This window comes from Danio rerio, chromosome 9 (genome assembly GCF_049306965.1).
Source record: "Danio rerio strain Tuebingen ecotype United States chromosome 9, GRCz12tu, whole genome shotgun sequence".
Taxonomy (NCBI): Eukaryota; Metazoa; Chordata; class Actinopteri; order Cypriniformes; family Danionidae; genus Danio; species Danio rerio.
Genome location: NC_133184.1, coordinates 49,845,483 through 49,864,668, shown reverse-complemented (window position 1 = coordinate 49,864,668; position 19,186 = coordinate 49,845,483). Strand labels below are relative to the sequence as shown.

At 34.6% G+C, this 19,186-nt stretch overlaps 1 protein-coding gene across 2 annotated transcripts in view; it reads right to left on the bottom strand.

Annotated features, from left to right (window-relative positions):
* zgc:92380 overlaps positions 1-12,324 on the bottom strand; it is a 31,786-nt gene extending 19,462 nt beyond the window's left edge. The window contains exons 1-4 of one of the 2 annotated variants that reach the window (XM_009304971.4): positions 11,901-12,324; positions 7,679-7,761; positions 3,261-3,417; positions 737-901 (exon numbers count right to left, since the gene is read on the bottom strand). In XM_009304971.4, the coding sequence (XP_009303246.2) occupies positions 737-901; positions 3,261-3,417; positions 7,679-7,761; positions 11,901-12,251 (756 nt within the window). In that variant the 5' untranslated portion in view covers positions 12,252-12,324. 2 annotated transcript variants of the gene reach the window in all.
* Between the last annotated feature and the right edge of the window lie 6,862 nt (positions 12,325-19,186).

The window sequence follows — 19,186 nt, the reverse complement described above, 5'->3', positions numbered from 1 at the left end:
TATATATAAAACATATTGCATCAAATATATACATACATATAGTGTATATAAATGTATCATGTATTAATATAGTATATTTATTAAATTGATTTAATATTTATATGTAAAAAAGAGATTGCATAAAACAACATATATACATATACTATATATAAATGTATGTTGTATTAATATATTATTTTTATAAAATTAATCTAATATGTAAAACATATATTGCATCAAAAAAGATATACATATACTGTATTTAAATGTATGATGTATTAATATATTTATTAAATTAAAATGTATATGTAAAAGTATATTGCATCAAATAAATACATACAGTACATATATACATATACTATATATAAATGTATTATGTATTAAGATAGAATATTTATTAGATTAATGTAATATTTATATGTAATAAAATATTTTGCATCAAAAAAAGGTTTGAAAAAAATATACACTGTGTATAAATGTATTATGCATTAATATATTGTATTTATTAATTTAATATGTATATGTAAAAATATATATAGCAAAAAAAGCTTTGTAAAGAATAAAAAAAATAATATGTGCCATTAAGAAATTAAACTAAACCAGACTTTGTGTCAGAGCAAATGTTTGCTTAAAGATTAATGCCATTGCAAGCAGGTCAAAACGTCCAAATAATATAGCCTCAATTAATAAAATGGGGCACTAAAGTGTACAGTATTGCTGGAAAAAACATTTTTAAAAAGTACAAAACATGACTGACTTTGTTTTTATACCAGGCTTCAGTGTCCTCGCGGCTCTTCTGGGCGGCTCGCTCATACTGCTGGCGGATGTTATTAATGGCATCATTGAGGTCTGCAGTGTTTTTATTCTCCATCTGCACATTGACTTGAGAGTCGTTGATCTGGCTCATCAGGTTGGCCACATCCTGTAAAATAAAATGGTAAGTGACTTTATTTGTATGGATTAAAATTACAGGATCTGGCGACCGAGCAGCGGCTACTAGAGAGCTGAGTTTGTTTAACACTTGCCCTAAAGCATGGAAAACCTGGTAGGTTGGGTGGGAAGATTTGTTGACAGGAGCTAAAATAATGGGTTTAAGGTGACCGCCCATTTTTTAACACACAGTATGGGAAGTATTATGCCTAGCTATTTCCCCATAGGCGTTAAAAAAGGAGTATGCTTATGTCTATAGATAAAATTTGAAGTTGACCAGAAAGTATGACATAGTTTGAATAGCTTGAAGTATTAAGTAGCTTTAATGCTTTTGAGGTCTATTATAGTCTATTAGAAAAAAAACACACAGATGCTAACACATTTTAGCAAGTTATCAGCATACTGTATCTTAATTTCAGATTTTAACATATTGTTTGCATGTTTTAAAATGTTGCTGACATGTTTAATGTTCTGTTAGCATAGCATGTTAGCTTGCTTTATTATTTTTAAGACAAGATTATTTTAATCTTTTAAAGTTTGCAGTTTGATGCTTTTGAAGCTTATACAATCAATCAGGAAAAAACACACAGTTGCTAACACATTAGAGAAAGTTGTTGGCATACTGTATCTTAATTTCAGATTTTAACACATTAGCATGTTTTAGAATGCTGCTGACTTGTTTATTAAGCTTTAACGTTTGATGCCTTTGAAGTGTATACATTCTTTCAGTGTCAAAACACAGATGCTTACACATTATAGGAAGTTAATTTTAGATTTTAACACATTGATAGCATGTTTTAGAATGTTGCTGACATCTTGTCATGCTTTGTTAGCGTAGCATGGTAGCTTGTTTTAACAGCATATTCATAACATGTTCTTGTTAACATGTTTTAATACGTTTCTAACCTCTTTATAATATTTCAAAAAGTTTAGCAAAGTGTATAAGCCTATACATATTTAAACAATTTGCTAGCATTTATGTTAGCATTGTTGTTAGCATGATATAGAATCTTGCTAGCATTATTTCATGCATTTGTACATGTTGCTGGCAAGTTCTGGCAATTTAATAACATTTTAGCAAGTTATTGACTTGTACTTGCATGTCTAATGTTTTATTCTTAAGGTGCCGAGTTATGTGACATTGTAGTGTTAAAAAATTCAACTCTTCAGTTTAAGAGGGACTTTTTTTTTCAGTCATTTTGAATCAATATTTTGTGTAAGTAATGATATATTAAAAATGAAGTCTGTTAAATAGCGTAAAAAGTACTGGCAGATTATTAACAGATTATCTGTACCGTAATTTATAACAAAAACCCAAGCGTTATATCACTTCAAATTATTCAACTTTTCAACATCAAACGTAGTTTCCGAATAAATCAAGGCCACATAATGCCATTCAAAAGCATAAATAAATGAAATAAAAACACAAATAACAAAATAAAATCTACAAATTAAAAATAAAACTACAAATTGTTTTAATATCAAAATCATGCAAAGAGTCCATGATTAGCTAATTTACTCACTGATTAGCCAATAAGGAAATGAATGATTAATTAGTTCTTAATCAATTAGTTCTTCATCCCTCTGCTTAGTGCCTTTATTAATCAGGGGCTGCCACAGCTGAATAACCTGCCAACTATTCCAGAATATGTTTTACACAGCGGATACCCTTCCAGCTGCAACCCAGTACTGGGAAACATCCATACACACTCATTCACACAAATACACTACGGCCAATTTAGTTTATTCAATTCAGCTATAGCGCATGTGTTTGGACTGTGGGGAAAAACCAGAGCACCTGGAGGAAACCCATGCCAACACAGGGAGAACATGCAAACTTCACACTGAAACTCCAACTGACCCAGCCAGGACTGGAACCAGCGATCTTCTTTCTGTGAGGCGATCGTGCTAACCACTGAGCTACCGTGTTGCTCCATTCTTCATCATATGTTATAGAAAAAGTTTTTTAAAAATCATCCAGTTGTCCATTTAAGTTGATCTTTTGAGAGCTGAAGTGGCAGTGTGTCGGTTTTCTTTCTTGTTGTTGACTTTTTCTATTGTGTTTGGCTTGATCGAGCACCTGCTTTAAAGATTTTCCTAGATGGTTTATTCATCCTGTGCTATCAAAGCAGGTGTGTCTGGAAAATATTAATTATTACATTTTTTTTTTCCTTGATCAAATCCGAGACTATTACTGTTGCACTCTATTAACTATTAACAGCTGCTGTGCCTGGAAGGCTGTTTGTGCTTCAACAATGAGTCAAACACAGATCATTGTATCTGCCGAGAGCATGAATACACTACAATACTTTAGAGGTTTGTGGTGTAAATAGTGTGTTTAAGGCGTGCACCTCCTCGTGGCTCTTCTTCAGGAAGGCCAGCTCTTCTCTCATAGACTCGATCTGGCCCTCCAGCTGCATGCGGCCCATGTAAGTGTCGTCCAACATCTTGCGGAGACGTGCCAAATCTTGCTCCACCCCTTGCCGCATGGCCTGCTCCGACTCAAACCTGCCCAGACGAGACCCTTTTCATTAGCATACTTCATATAGACTGCAAGCCGGATGTTGTATTTAACCCTTGTTTGCTGTTGGGGATGTTTCCTTCCACTCTTGGGTGATTTTGAGTCTTAGTTTGGCCACAAGGTTGTCTGTGTTTCAGGATATGGAACACATAAATTGGGAAAATCCTTTGAAGATTTAAAAAAATACACTCTGGGTAAATTTATTATCCTTTCGTTATGTTGGTGGCTGTTTTTGGCCTATTGACTTCCATTATAATCACATTTTTGATTGCAAAGCCTTAACACCAGATAATCATGCATTCTTAATTGTTGTTGGTTTTCCCTGTTGGAAAGAAGTAAAATGAGCTGTTTTTACAGTTGGTCATCAGTTGGTTTCATTAACCCTTTAGATATGCCTGTGCAAAAAAAAATGTCTGGTTTTTATTTGGAGTTCTATGGAATAAAACGGCAAATTATAGCAACCCAGGCTCATTCTGAAAATATACCACTAAATATATATTTTTGTAGAGCCCCAAATACGTCCCAGGAGCAAATTTTTTTGCAGTTTTTGTATTCGCAAAATCACCAGAGGCTGCTTTGTGTGCCTTTTCAGATCTCAGATTTTTCTTGTGAGTGCCATTTGCACCTGTTGTTGTTGTGTAAATCCACCAGAGGCTGCTGTTGACTGACCGACTGACTGACAAATTGACTGACCCACCCTCCTCCTTTCCTAAACCCAACCGAGTGTTTTCAAAAGCACCGATTGACCTGCGCCCACACACTTCTCTAAACCCAACCAATAGTGTTTTCATAATTACGAATTGACCAGCGCCCACCCACTTTTCTTAACCCAACTGATTGTTTTTAAAAGCACAGATTGACCAGGGACCCACCACCTCCCTAAACCCGACCAATACTGTTTTCAAAAGTACTGATTGACCAGCGCCCACCCACTTCCCTAAAGCCAACCAATAGTTTTTTCAAAAGTACCGATTGACCAGCGCCCACCTACTTCCCTAAACCCAACCGACAGTGTTTTCAAAAGTACCGATTGACCAGCGCCCACCCACTTCCCTAAACCCAACCAATAGTGTTTTCAAAAGTACCGATTGACCAGCGCCCACCCACTTCCCTAAACCCAACCGACAGTGTTTTCAAAAGTACCGATTGACCAGCGCCCACCCACTTCCCTAAACCCAACCGACAGTGTTTTCAAAAGCACCGCTTGACCAGTGACCTATATCACCCACCCACTCTCACGCCCCAGCCACACTTCCCTTAACCCAACTGAGTGTTTTCAAAAGCACAGATTAACCAGTGACCCCCCACTTCCCTGAACCCAACCAATAGTGTTTTCAAAAGCACCGATAGACCAGCACCCACCCACTTCCCTAAACCCAACCGATAGTGTTTTCAAAAGTACTGATTGACCAGCGCCCACCCACTTCCCTAAAGCCAACCAATAGTGTTTTCAAAAGTACCGATTGACCAGCGCCCACCTACTTCCCTAAACCCAACCGACAGTGTTTTCAAAAGTACCGATTGACCAGCGCCCACCCACTTCCCTAAACCCAACCGACAGTGTTTTCAAAAGTACCGATTGAACAGTACCCACCCACTTCCCTAAACCCAATCGACAGTGTTTTCAAAAGTACCGATTGAACAGCACCTACCCACTTCCCTAAACCCAACCGACAGTGTTTTCAAAAGCTCGCTTGACCAGTGACCTATATCACCCACCCACTCTCATCCCCCAGCCACTCTTCCCTTAACCCAACTGAGTGTTTTCAAAAGCACAGATTAACCAGTGACCCCCCACTTCCCTGAACCCAACCAATAGTGTTTTCAAAAGCACCGATAGACCAGCACCCACCCACTTCCCTAAACCCAACCGATAGTGTTTTCAAAAGTACTGATTGACCAGCGCCCACCCACTTCCCTAAAGCCAACCAATAGTGTTTTCAAAAGTACCGATTGACCAGCGCCCACCTACTTCCCTAAACCCAACCGACAGTGTTTTCAAAAGTACCGATTGACCAGCGCCCACCCACTTCCCTAAACCCAACCGACAGTGTTTTCAAAAGCTCGCTTGACCAGTGACCTATATCACCCACCCACTCTCATCCCCCAGCCACTCTTCCCTTAACCCAACTGAGTGTTTTCAAAAGCACAGATTGACCAGTGACCCCCCCCACTTCCCTAAACCCAACCAATAGTGTTTTCAAAAGCACCAATAGACCAGCACCCACCCACTTCCCTAAACCCAACCGATAGTGTTTTCAAAAGTACCAATTGACGAGCGCCCACCCACTTCCCTAAACCCAACCGACAGTGTTTTCAAAAGCTCGCTTGACCAGTGACCTATATCACCCACCCACTCTCACCCCCCAACCACTCTTCCCTTAACCCTTATTTTTGGCTTGTGTTTTAGTCTTTCCTGCTTTCTGTAACTGTTTTTCGCCGGACTTGAACCCCGTCATTGTGGTCAGCTCCTCTCTGTATCTCAAGTCCGCTGACGTACATGGCAAGTTAACTAGACAAACTGGTAACAGAGTGAAAGCCAACCATACAGAGGTAACTGGTCAGCTGGTAGCGTGAAAAGGAACGGCGTCAAACCACCCTGTATTGTTCATTTTAAAGATGAAATGCAGCCGTACATACTTCTGGCTACATAATTCCTTATCTCCAGAAGTTTATATAAGGCTTCATTTTCAAAATAAGCCTATGTTGAATTATAGTGTGCTTGCATAAATATACTTACTATGTATACTATTAATTGAGCTGCTGATTTTGATTTATTGATGCAAATGTCTTTCTTACACACACATGCACACACACTCACTATACTTCATAAAACTCAATATTAAAGCCAGAAACTAAGTTTTTTTGCATCGTAACTGATTATCAACAGCAAAAATTACACATTTGACCACTTCCCAATAGCAAAAACCATTAATAATCAAGACTGCATGATTATTTGGTGTCATGGCTTTGCAATCAACAATGTGGTTACAAAGGCTGATTTATACTTCTGCATCAAGCGCACGTGTTTGCAGCCTTTGTGCGGTTGCAAAACCTTCGCCGTGGCTGATGTAACTACGCGTTACAACGACATGTGCAAACTCTGTGATTGGTCAGCTTGGTAGCTTTGACCTTTGTGAGAGCCGTGCAAACCCGTTGAAGTGAGTGTTTACAAGTGTAGAGTCTCATGAAGTAGCTCTAGATGTAAACTGCTGGTTTTTACCTTACCTTACCTTACCTTACCTTAATAATAATTATTAATAATTCCTTACATTTATAGAACACTTTTTTAGACACTGAAAGTGCTTTACATATTGAGGGAAATCTCCTCATCCACCACCAGTGTGTAGCATCCACCTACATGACAAGACAGCAGCAATATTGCGCCAGACCTCACACCAGTTGATTAGTGGAGAGGAGACAGAGAGATGAAGCCAATTATAATATGGGGATGGTTAGGAGGCCAATGGGAAAAATTTGGCCTGGATGCCGGGGTTAAGCCCCTACCGTTTTTCAAAGCACATCCAGGGATTTTTAACGAGTGAGGACATCGATTTAACGTCTCATCCGAAAGACGGCGCTCACTGAGCATTATAGAGTCCCCTTCACTATACTGGGACAATAGGACTTACATGGACCGCAGGTTTAGCACCCCCTGCTGGTCTCACTAAAACCACTTCTTTCAGCAACCTAGATTACCCACTTGACGCAGAAGTAGAAATCAGCCTTAATGGAAGTCAATGGGGCAAAAATAGCCGCCAACATAATGAAAGGGTAGTCAATTTGGCCAGAGTCTTAAAATTCTTTGAGTCTTTAAAAAATTCCAAAGCATCTTTCCAAAATATGTGTCAAAATAAGATTTGTCTCCAAAATCATTCCACGTGCTGAAACACAGAGAAAGTTGTGGCCAAATTAACTTTCAAAATTTAAATTTTAACTTGTCTTTATTGTATTTATCTATGCTTTTAATTTGTTTATTATATTTTATGCATTATTTACTCCCCTACAGAATCATCTCAATCAATCTAAAATAATAAATTCTTTCCAAATGGAGATATTCAAGTCATCTGGCGAAATTGTATTCATTTTGCAATATGTAATCGCAGAATAACAAACAATTGCATGTTAGATTTTTACAATATTATGCAGCACTAATGCATATTGAATCTTGAATATAAAAGTTTTGGGAATATTCATGAAGTTGAAAACGCTTGCATTTTATTGGGAGGGAATAATTAAATATCTCACTTGACTTTGAAGTCGTCAGCGGCCAGCCTTGCATTGTCTATCTGTAGAAACAGTCTGGCGTTGTCCATAGTCATTTCCTGGATCTGCAAACACACAGATATCATTGTCCTGCTTTGACTTTCTCATTGCAGCATTGAAGCATATCTTTTGTCAGGTTCTGTTTGGTTGTTATCAAACTGATAACCGACGTTTCATGAAGCTTAGTATCTGTTCATTTAAATGGTGATACAATCAGCAAAGATCAGACTAAAGGAAAACACACACCCCATACGAGAACAGTATAGTCATTGATTATGAATGTTTTTTTGCAGTCGTCGATAAATTTCATACTTAATAAAGGAAAGTAAACTAAATGAAATCAAATAATTGTTAATAAAGAGATGGAAAATAAACTTTTGTAATAAAACATTTAAAATACATCAATAATGCATAGGTGCATGTTTAAAGTATATGTTTGAAAAGTAAATTTGTAGATTTGACACATACAATTTTTCCTTACTGAAATAAACTAATTATAAATCTATTTTCATGCATGTCATTATATTATTTTCTTGTAATTGCTCTTAAAAATATTTATTTTAAAAATACATAATTTGTGTATTTTAATTATCTTGACACATTTCTAAAGTTTGGTGCCTTTACTAAAAACGAAAATTACATTTATTCAGTATTTATTTTAGTATATATATATATATATATATATATATATATATATATATATATATATATATATATATATATATATATATATATATATATATATATATTTATTTATATATATATATATATAGTAATAATTTTTTCATTATATTTTATTAAAATTAATTTAATTTTTATTTTTAACTTTATTTCATGTTTAATTTAATTTAAATTAATTTCATTTCATTTCGTTACATTTTATTTTTTATTTAATTTTAATTACAATTTAAAAAAATTCTTTAAATTTATTTTATTTGAATTAAATTACCTTCATTTCATTACATTTTTTTTTTCATTTTTTAAACTTATTTTATTTTAATTAAAATTACCTTCATTTCATTTAATTACAATTTTTATTTTATTATTTTATTTCATTTTATTTGTGTTAGAATAAAATGCGTGTCCCCCACAAGTCCAAAAACATGTGGTACAGGTGAATTGGGTAAGCTAATTTGTCCGTAGTGAATGTGAGTGAATGAGAGTTTATGGGTGTTTTCCAGTGATGGGTTGCAGCTGGAAAGGCATCTGCTGCATAAAACATAAGCTGCGGTCACACTGGACTTTTCTCCCCATAGACTTCAATTCATACTGGCGACACCTGATTAATAAAGTGACTAAGCCGAAAAAAAAACATATAAATGAATAAAATGCGTGTCTAATTTACCCATATTTATATTTTAATTGATATCTTTTGCTTCATTTTATTTATTTATTTAATTGGACACATTTATATTCAACTAATAATTTAATACAATCTCATAAAAATATTTTTAACTGCAACACATTGTCAAAATGTATTTATTAAAATAGCAATAATTTATGTATTTTAATAATCTTGACACATTTCTAAAGTTTGGTGCTTTTACTAAAAACAATAATTACATTTATTCAGCATTTATTTTATATTACAATAATTTCATTTTCACAATAAAAATTCATTTTATTTTAATTCATTTCACTTAAATTTTTTAATTTAATTTTTAATTTAATTACAATTAATTTCATGTGATGTACTTTCATTACATTTTTATTTATTTATTTTGTATTTTATTGAAATAATTTATTTTAATTCAATTTTAATTTTTATTTAATTATTTATTTATTATTTATTTTATTTTTATTTCTAATTTAATTTAATTTCATTACATATTTTTCATGTTTATTTTATTTAAATTATTTAAATTTTTTTTATTTAAATTAATTTCATGTCATTTCATTACATTTGATTTTTTATTTTCATTATTTATTTAATTTTATTTAAATTAATTTTATTTAATTATTTATTTAATTTTATTTTATTTAAATTCAGTTCATTTCATTACATTTATTTTATTTTATGTCATTTTATTTGTGTCAGAATAAAATGCATGTCTAATTTACCCCAACTTATATATTAATTAATATCTTTTGCTTCATTTTATTTATTTATTTATTTAATTGGACACATTTATATTCAATTAATAATTCAATACAATCTCATAAAAAATTTAAACTGCAACATATTGCCAATAAATTGTTCCATATTTACTAATACAAACAATTCAAGTGTTTACACACACTTATGCATGTAATTACATTTTAATTTCACATTTTATTAGAAGCAGCAGATATAGTGAATTAAAATCAACAATCATAACCTCGCAACTGCATTTAAATGCATTTGAAGGGTGGAGAGACAGCACAATGGTTTTGCCCACCACACAATTTCCTTTCTCCTATTGTACAATTTAATAGTTTCAATGGGTCCCATATTATTCCAAATGAGGGAAACATTCATAACAAAGAACAAACAGGTGTGTCTAAACATTACCTGTGTACATTATGATAAGAATATATTACTTTAATTACATTTTTATTCTTTTAGTTTATTCTATTTTATTTGTCTTGTCCAGGTCTCTTAATTGTCTTGTAATGCTTTCCTCTTTTTTTCTATCATTATTACTTTTCTTTTGCCACTTTGATGAGGTCAGTCAGGCATACGTACATGGTCATTCACACTTTTTTAACATTTATTTAATTAATCAATGTATATTAAAGTAACATTTGCCATTGCCCATACTCCCATTGTACAATTTTATAGTTTAGACAACTCCCATATCATTCCAAAATGAGGAAGATGTCATACACTGTAAAAAAAAAACAAATCTGTTTTGAATCAAACTACCTTTTGTAATCATCTTAACTTTAGTCAAACTGACTAAAATATTACATTTAAACCTGATTAACTTATTGAAATCAGTTAAAGTAGCATAAAAACATTTTTTATATAATTTTTACAGTCATAACAAAGAACAAACAGGCGTGTCTGAACATTACCTGTGTACATTATGGTAGAAGACTTTTTTATTTTATTTTATTTTATTTTATTTTGAGTTTAGTTTAGGTTTGATTCTTAATTTTAATATTTTTTTATTTATTTTATTTTAGTTGTGTTTTGTTATTTTAGATTTTTTTGTTTGTTTTAGATTTTTATTTTATTTTTGTTTAAATGTTTTATTTATTTTTGTTTTGTTCTATTTTATTTAATTTGTTTTGTTTTTATTTTATTTTTTTGTTTTGTTGTTTTAATTTAATTTTTATTTTGTTTGTATTCTATTATTTTATTTTTGTTTATTTTTGTTTTATTTATTTATTTATTTTTGTTTGTTTTTATTTTATTTAATTTTGTTTTAATTTTATTTTTGCTTTATTTTATTTTATTTTTGTTTTGTTTATATTTTATTTAGTTTTGTTTTATTTATTTATTTTGTTTTGTTTTTATTTAATTTTTATAGGTTTTTGTTTTGTTTTGTTGATATATATTTTTTTTGTTTTATTTGTTTATTTATTTGTTTGTTTTTATTTTTTATTTTACTTTTCATTTTATTTTTATTTATTTATTTTTTATTTTGTCTAGTTTAGTTAAATTTTTGTTTATTTTTGTTAAATTTAATTTTTTTTTATATGTAGTGTCATGTAGTTTTACTTTATTTTATTTTACCTTGAATTCCCTGGTCTGTTAATTGTTATTAATTGTCTTTTAATTTAACTTTTCTTTTGCCACTTTTTGTGAAGTCATTCACGCTATTTTAATTTATATATTTCATTTATTTCATTAGATCAGTGTATTTTAAATTAACAAATTACTACAAAACTTTTATCAGCAGATTTTTTCCATCTTTACAAGCATAAACATGTTCAGATGTTTAGACACATTCATGCTTGTAATTAATTTTTAATTATGTTATGTAATTATTATATGTAATAAAGCATCTGTAGGTAATTAAAAGCACCAAAAAATGTCTGACATAATCTCACATCCCCTGAAAATTCAAAGAGAGTAGCATAAGCCAAACATTATTGCTCACCAAACAATTCCCATTCTCTCATTGCACAATTTAATAGTTTGAATGACTCCCATATCATTCCAAAATGAGGAAAACAGTCATAACAAAGAACAAACAGGCGTGTCCAAACAATACCTGTGTACATTATGATAAGAAAAGCGTGCATGACTACTTCACACACACTATTATTTGCTCACCTGGTTTCTCAGATCAGCAATGGTCTTCTCATAGGCGCTCCAGTCTCTGCCGCTATCGGCTCCTTTCCTCAGCAGAGCCTCTTTGATTTGCTCCTCCAGATTATTGTTGGACTCCTCTAGAAGCCGCACTTTTGACAAATACTCGGCCAGACGGTCATTCAGACCCTTCATGGTCTCTTTGTCATCAGCTCCTGCAAAAGTATTGCTGTTGATCTGCACTTGCGGACGCAGAGTATTTGCCAAATTCCCAATAGCGGATGCAGAAATGGCTCCGAATAAATTGCCCCTGGATCCAATCCCGCCCGTCAGACTGGAGCTTGAGTAACTCCTGGAGGGGCTTCTGAATGACATGGTGTAGTTTGGAGAGAGTGTGTGTGTTTGCGAGGCGCGGTGTGTGTGTTGGTTTACCTGCAGCAGGTTGTGTGAAGGGGGTTTGAGAGCTGCTTTATATATAGACCTGAGGCTGTGCTGTGATTGGTCCATCAGATGTAACACTACACCTGCAGGTTTCTCATTTGTTTGCAGAAATGACAATGTAGAAGTAATTGTTTAGTAAGGTGGCAATTCAGAGTCATGAAATGCCTTTTGAAAAGTGCGTAAGAATGATGTTTAACGTATAAATCATTACCGTAACACCTTCAGGCCATGTTTATTTTTAATATCTAAAAAAAAAGAGGTAAGATGTTGGGGTTTGCCTCTCTTAGTTGGTAGTGCTTGTATGCCTGTGAAATGTAGTAAAGTATTTGTTGCCAAATGTAGATGTACCATAAAATGTTTGAAATGATAGGATGATGTTTGACTCATAAATCATGACAATAACGTCTTCAGGTCATGTTTACTTTTAATACCTAAACAAAGAAGTATGAAATAAGAAATTGGTTTTTGCCTCTCTTAGTTTTTAATCAAGGTTAAAGGCCCATAAACTCCCCCTCTTTTGGCTCAAGTCTACCTCAGAATTTTTTCAAAAAATGTTTCATGATGGGCGTGGAGCTCTGCGAGCAGAGGGAGGAGTGGGCGTGACCAGCAGAGCAGAGGAGAAAGAGGGCAGCGAACAACTGTTGTCAGTCGGCTCACAAAATGAGACACAAACCGTGAGGGGACGCTTGATATTATAGTATACAAAGTTGAAATGCAAAGTAATAAACTAAGTAATTTAACGTCGTGCTACATTTGAGATCTGCTTCTTTCATGTCTGTCACTGTGCTGTTTGTCTGACGCAGCCGAGGTGGAGATTGAGGCACACTCTGACCAGGGCTGGAGCAAGCTGATCTGCCGCTCTAGGCAAGGGATGATCACGCCGCCCCCAACCCCAAAGTGAAAACGGAACTGACCGGTTATCAAATTAAAGACCAGTTAACAGATGGGGTGCTGGGTCGCGGACATAACTGAGGGCGCGGGTGTTGAGGGAGGTGTCGTGGATGCCGCCCTCTCTATGCTGCTGTTCTAGGCGGTCGCCTAGGTCACTGCTATGGATGCACCGGCACTGACTCTGACGCCCCATTCACACGGGGCTTCAGCGTCAACGCTTGACTGAAGGCATGTCTGAAGTTGGGGCTAATGCAATCGACATAGCAGCGTCAGCCAATGAAATTCAGTCAGCATTAGGCCACTGTCTAGCTGGTGTATTTGCATACAGCGATTTGATTGGCTGACGCTTCTGTTGAGCTAGTCCTAACTTTTGCAGCAAGCAATGCCTCTGAAGCGGCACTGACAGATCAACAATGCAGTTTGGCAACACCTGACATCACCCATTCAAAGTGAATGGGAAGCGTTGAAGCTGACGCCCCGTGTGAATGGGGCGTGACAGACACATGAGAGCAGTGGGTGGGGAAAACTAGCATTAAAGGCACAGGCAACAAAAACAGCTACTAGATGCTCAGAGCTGAAAATTACTAACTTGCTAAAGGTATAATAAATAATCTGAGCTGAAAATTTACAGACACATTCTGAAGACACAAAAGACTTGTCTTAAATTTTGGAAAAGGGGTAAAATAGGTGCCCTTAAAAAAAACCTATTTTATATATATATATATATATACACACACACACACACACACAGCACTGCTCGATTTTGGGAAAAATTATAATCACAATTATTTTGGTCATAATTGTAATCAACTGATAATCATTTTAATTAATCGTGAAGTCAAAATTAATCGCCCTCCTGTAAACTTTTTTTATATATAAATATTTCCCAAATGATGTTTAACAGAGGAATTTTTCACAGTATTTCCTGTAATATTTGTTCTTCAGGAGAAAGGCTTATTTGTTATATTTCGGCTAGAATAAAAGCAGGTTTAAATATTTTGAAACCTATTTTAATAGCTCAATATTATTAACCCCTTTAAGAAATATATATGTTTGATTTTTTTCTTTTGCATAAGAAACTACTGTAATACAGTGACTTGCCTAATTACACTAATTAAGCCTTTGAATGTCACTTTAAGCTGAATACTAGCATCTTGACAAATATCTATTGGACTGTCAGCATAGCAAAGATAAAAGAAATCAGTTATTAGAAATGAGTTATTAAATCTGTTTTGTTTAAGCTGTGCTTTAAGCATCTTCACTGTAAGAAAAAAAAGCTACAAAAGTCCTTCAGTCAAGAGCAGTGAGGGATTTTCTCCTTTTTTGGTTTGATTAATAATAAAAACAGGCTGCAGCAGGAATATTGCGCGCTGTCACTTTAAGAGAAGAACTGTTCTGATTTATGGTTTCTCTTTCACATGTCTTTTGATTCTCAACTTGTTTGTTTATTACACAAATGAGGGTTAATATGAATAATCACTAAACACCGCTGTCTGACACAAATGTGCATGCATTTGACCATTGAGCCTGTCCGAGGATAAGCGGGCGCGCACACACACAACAGCGCGTGCTCTTTCGGGCTTTTAAAAATATGAATGATGCGCATCCCGTGCTGCAAAAGTGACATTACAGCACATGCTTTAAATCATTTTCACGCGGAACTGAGCTTTGTAGAGCAACAAATGAGTACAACTGTATAGACGGTATATGATGCAATAATCACTTATCTCGATTAATGGTTTTTCATAATCGTTAGGAGCCAAAATCGAAATCAAAACCGGATTTTCGTTTAATTGCACAGCCCTACTTATACATTGTTATTTCAAACTACTAAAATGCTAATATATTAATATTAACGTTGATTTAGGATGCAACACAATAGACACAATAATTTTGGGGTTGGAAATACTAAACAAAGCATACCAAGGCTACAAGAATCTGCTTATACAGGATGTTCAGGAATAGTTGGATGTACACAGCTTTTACAAATAAAACCTCCTCCAACATATACAGTACATGTTTATTTGCATATCTGTATATGGTCTACAACTCCCTCAGATGCATGCAGTAAACATCCAAAAGTATAATAATACACGTATACATTTTAGATACCATTTTTAAAATACAATAGAATGCTTAAAGATTCTGAAATTGCTTATAGATTATTGATGTTTACGTCTGGGTTGGTGCTGTATATCACGGTGCAAAAACCTATGTTTTCAGTATGTTTTCTTCTATTTTAAAGACTTCACTATATCTCATATATATCATACATTATAATATTTCAAACTACTAAAATGTCACTTTGTTAAACTGTAGAGTTGAATTTTTTCGACAAAGCAGAGATCAACATCCTATAATGCAATTCACAACTGTAAATAAACAGAAAACGCTTGTGAAATAGTTTGCAGAAATGACGAACACAGTATGGTATGTGGAAGTAGTAAAGGATTTGTTGCCTGATGTAGAATTGTTAAGTAAGTTGTCCATTCAGAGTCATTAAAGCTTTTTAAAAGGTGCGTAAGAATGATGTTTGACTCATAAATCATTACAACACCTTCAGGTCATGTTTACTTTTAACATCTAATGAAAAAAGTAAAGGGTGGCACAGCGGTTAGCACTGTTGTCTCACAGCAAGAAGGTTGCTAGTTCAAGTCCCAGCTGGGTCAGTTGGTATTTCTGTGTGGAGCATGTTCTCTTCATGTTGGCGTGGGTTTCCTCTGGGTGGTCTGGTTTCCCCCACCGTCCAAAGCCATGCCTACAGGTGAATTGAAAAAACTAAATTGGCCGTAGTGTATGAGTGTGTGTGTGTGTGTGTGTGTGTGTGTGTGTGTGTGTGTGTGTGTGTGTGTGTGTGTGTGTGTGTGTGTGTGTGTGTGTGTGTGTGTGTGTGTGTGTGTGTGTGTGTGAATTTCTAATCCCACTGAAAGAAATCTTGTCCCGTCATACTCTCAGACCAAAGTTAAAATCGCTTCTGGTAAAATCGTCCAACTCCTGTTTAAAATGACTCCCGCTCCTGTACCACTCCCATATATATTTTTCCACTTTTTGTCCTTAGGTAAAACATAGGGCTCTATTTTGACGGTCCATGCGCAGAGCGCAAAACTCAGGGCGCAAACACTTTCATGGTGTGTCAGAACGCATTTTTGCTAATTTAAGGATTATCCGCTTTGCGCCATGGCGCATGGTCTAAAAGGGTTAAGTTTATTTTCTTAATGAGTTATAGGTGTGTTTTGAGAATAAACCAACTAGAGTCTCATCTCCCATTACCTTTAAGACCCAGCTGCGTCGCGCCAAGAGCGCATTCGCTATTTTACAGGACGCAAAGTAAGTCTAAGTGGAAAATCTGAGCATTTCACAAGCAAACAGTTAACAGTTTTTAAACAGAAAACTGTTAAACAGAGCATCTACTGCGTGGGAATGAGAGATAATGGATCACTTTCACTTTCGCTCTTGGATAGAGAAACCTTTACGTACAGACATCAATTAGCCTATAAATAATTAATTGCGTTTGTTAAGCGCAAATATTTGTTTCAAAACTATTTCTAAATTCAGTTTTAATTTCCAGCAAACGAATAAATGAACAATAATAACAAAGTGTGCTCAAAAACCTGAGTTATATCCTAAAACACATGCTGTGCCCCATATGGTCTAAAACCTGACAGGTGGGCAAATCTAAGCTTGTTTTTAATAAAACAAATATAAATATGGATATAATAAATAATACTGCTAATAATAATAACATTATACAAAAGCAAATTGTTATGAATGAACTGAAAAAGCCACCCGAGATGAAGAGGGCATAAAAGCAGAGATTTTTCATATTTATGTAGGCTAGAAAATAATATGTTTTGTAATATTTTAATCCTTTATATTTATATCCTATACCTATTCTTATTATATCCTATATATATCCTTAATATTTAATTTTTTCATATGTAAAGATATTTGCCTATTGCTCTCTTGTGTGTATTAAGCAGTGTGTAAGCGAGGCAGAACTCTGCGCCGGAGTTTAGACCGGGTTAGTTTTGGTCTAATGAAAAATTTATTATAGTTTCTCAAAATAGCAACGCACCAGCGGTCCGCCTCAGAACGCCTCCCTTTTTAGACCAGAACGCCTATGGGCGCACAAATGAGCGCTAATGCATTTGCTATTTAAACAGCGTAGCGCAACGCCTCAAAACGATTCTTGCGCCAAGCTGAAACTACCAAAAGACTATTGCGCCGCACCTTGCGCCACATTGCGCCGGGTATATGATAGGGCCCATAGTATTTGATTTTATCTACTCCTATATCTTGTTTTAGACCAGCTGTTGAGTCTCTTTTTCTAGAGTTTTTGGAGATCAGTTACAGTAAATAAAAGAAAAAAAAAGTACATAATTCACACCAAGATTCTTTGTAAAACATGTGGCTGTGTGCATTATATGCATCCTAAATACATGAACACTTTCTCTTTTTTTAATTATTGTATTTTATTGGATTTTTCAAGAACAACCACAAAGACACACATACATATATACACACATACACAAACACACACAACACTAGGCACTGTCTCGAACAAATCCCATACAATGAGTCAATGAACAAATAACAATGACATCACAGTTTAGCAAGTGACAACAAAAAATAGAATAAAGAAGTAAAATTAAATATGTAAAATAAGTAAATTTAAGTCTCTGAGGTATCCTCAGAGGTTGAGTGGCTGGTTTGCTCGTCTAGATAGTTTAGATTTATTAATCTCTATTTTTCAATAGAATGAGTCCTCAAAAATCTCAGTCTTTCAATCTGTATTACCGAAGTCATGTCTGCAATCCACATTTGAAATGTAGGAGGTGAAGATGACTTCCAATGTCGAAGCAAAAGCCTTTTGGCCACAATCATACCTAAAGACAAAGACTGCTGGAGGCCATGTGGGAAATGAGAAATGTGTTGTGAATATCCAAAAATAGCAAGTTCTGCATCAGGTGGTAAAGATTTGACATAAGCTTTAGAGTACCAATCATACATGAACACTTTCAGTTTGATTCTGGTTTTATAGAGAAAGTTAGGCACATGAAAAGTTAACAGCAGATATTTCAGTCCTTGTCACTCACCACCATACATGCAATAGGTCTTCTAGTTTCAGTTCAGTTTATTAAATTTTAATTTGGATGAAAACACTGAACCTTTGACGGTTGCGAACCATTTTGTTGGTCAGATGATATTTAACGAAAAGATGCTTGGCTTATTCTTTCCCGAGTTTGTATTGCAAGTGTGCCTTTTCAGACTGCTCATCCCTCAGTCACTGGTGTATGGACTAAGCATGTTTTACAAGAAGCATACAGCGTGCCATCACCATCACAGTTTACTCTCATGAACTTCATTAATATTTCAGACATCCTGACTAGTTCTGTTAAAATAATAGACTTTTCATTACTTCTGACTTTGCGCTGCAAAACTTTTTATCACCACATTAAGTTCTCTGTGGGTTCCAGCGCTGATGGCTTCTGGGTCATGTAGTTCTTTTTTAATTGTGTTACACAGTAATCGTATAGACGAATGACTAGTTTGTAAACATTCAGGATGCGTGCAGCAAGGTTACAGAAAAAAAACCCCGGGAGTGCTAGCATTTACAACAAGGGAATGACATCCGATGTGGTACAGAGTTTTTTGTTGTATTAGAGATAAGTTATATTCATTACATATTATATATATCATTTACATAATGCTTTCAGCATATTATAACAGTTTTTCACCCAGTGATAAGCACAATGATTCAGCAAAATTAACATTAAAGTGAGTGGCGTTCATCTGACAGGTCCATTTGTGATAACACCCTCCCAATGGATATTGGATAAGACGAAATGCCCAAGCATCCAGCCCCAAATATACAACTATCTCATTGAAACTCCAAGTTTTTTTACAAGAGAGAAGTTAAAGGCCTACAAGTCTTTGGATGCCAACAGTGTTGTTCTGTGTGGTCATGTGCGAGAGAT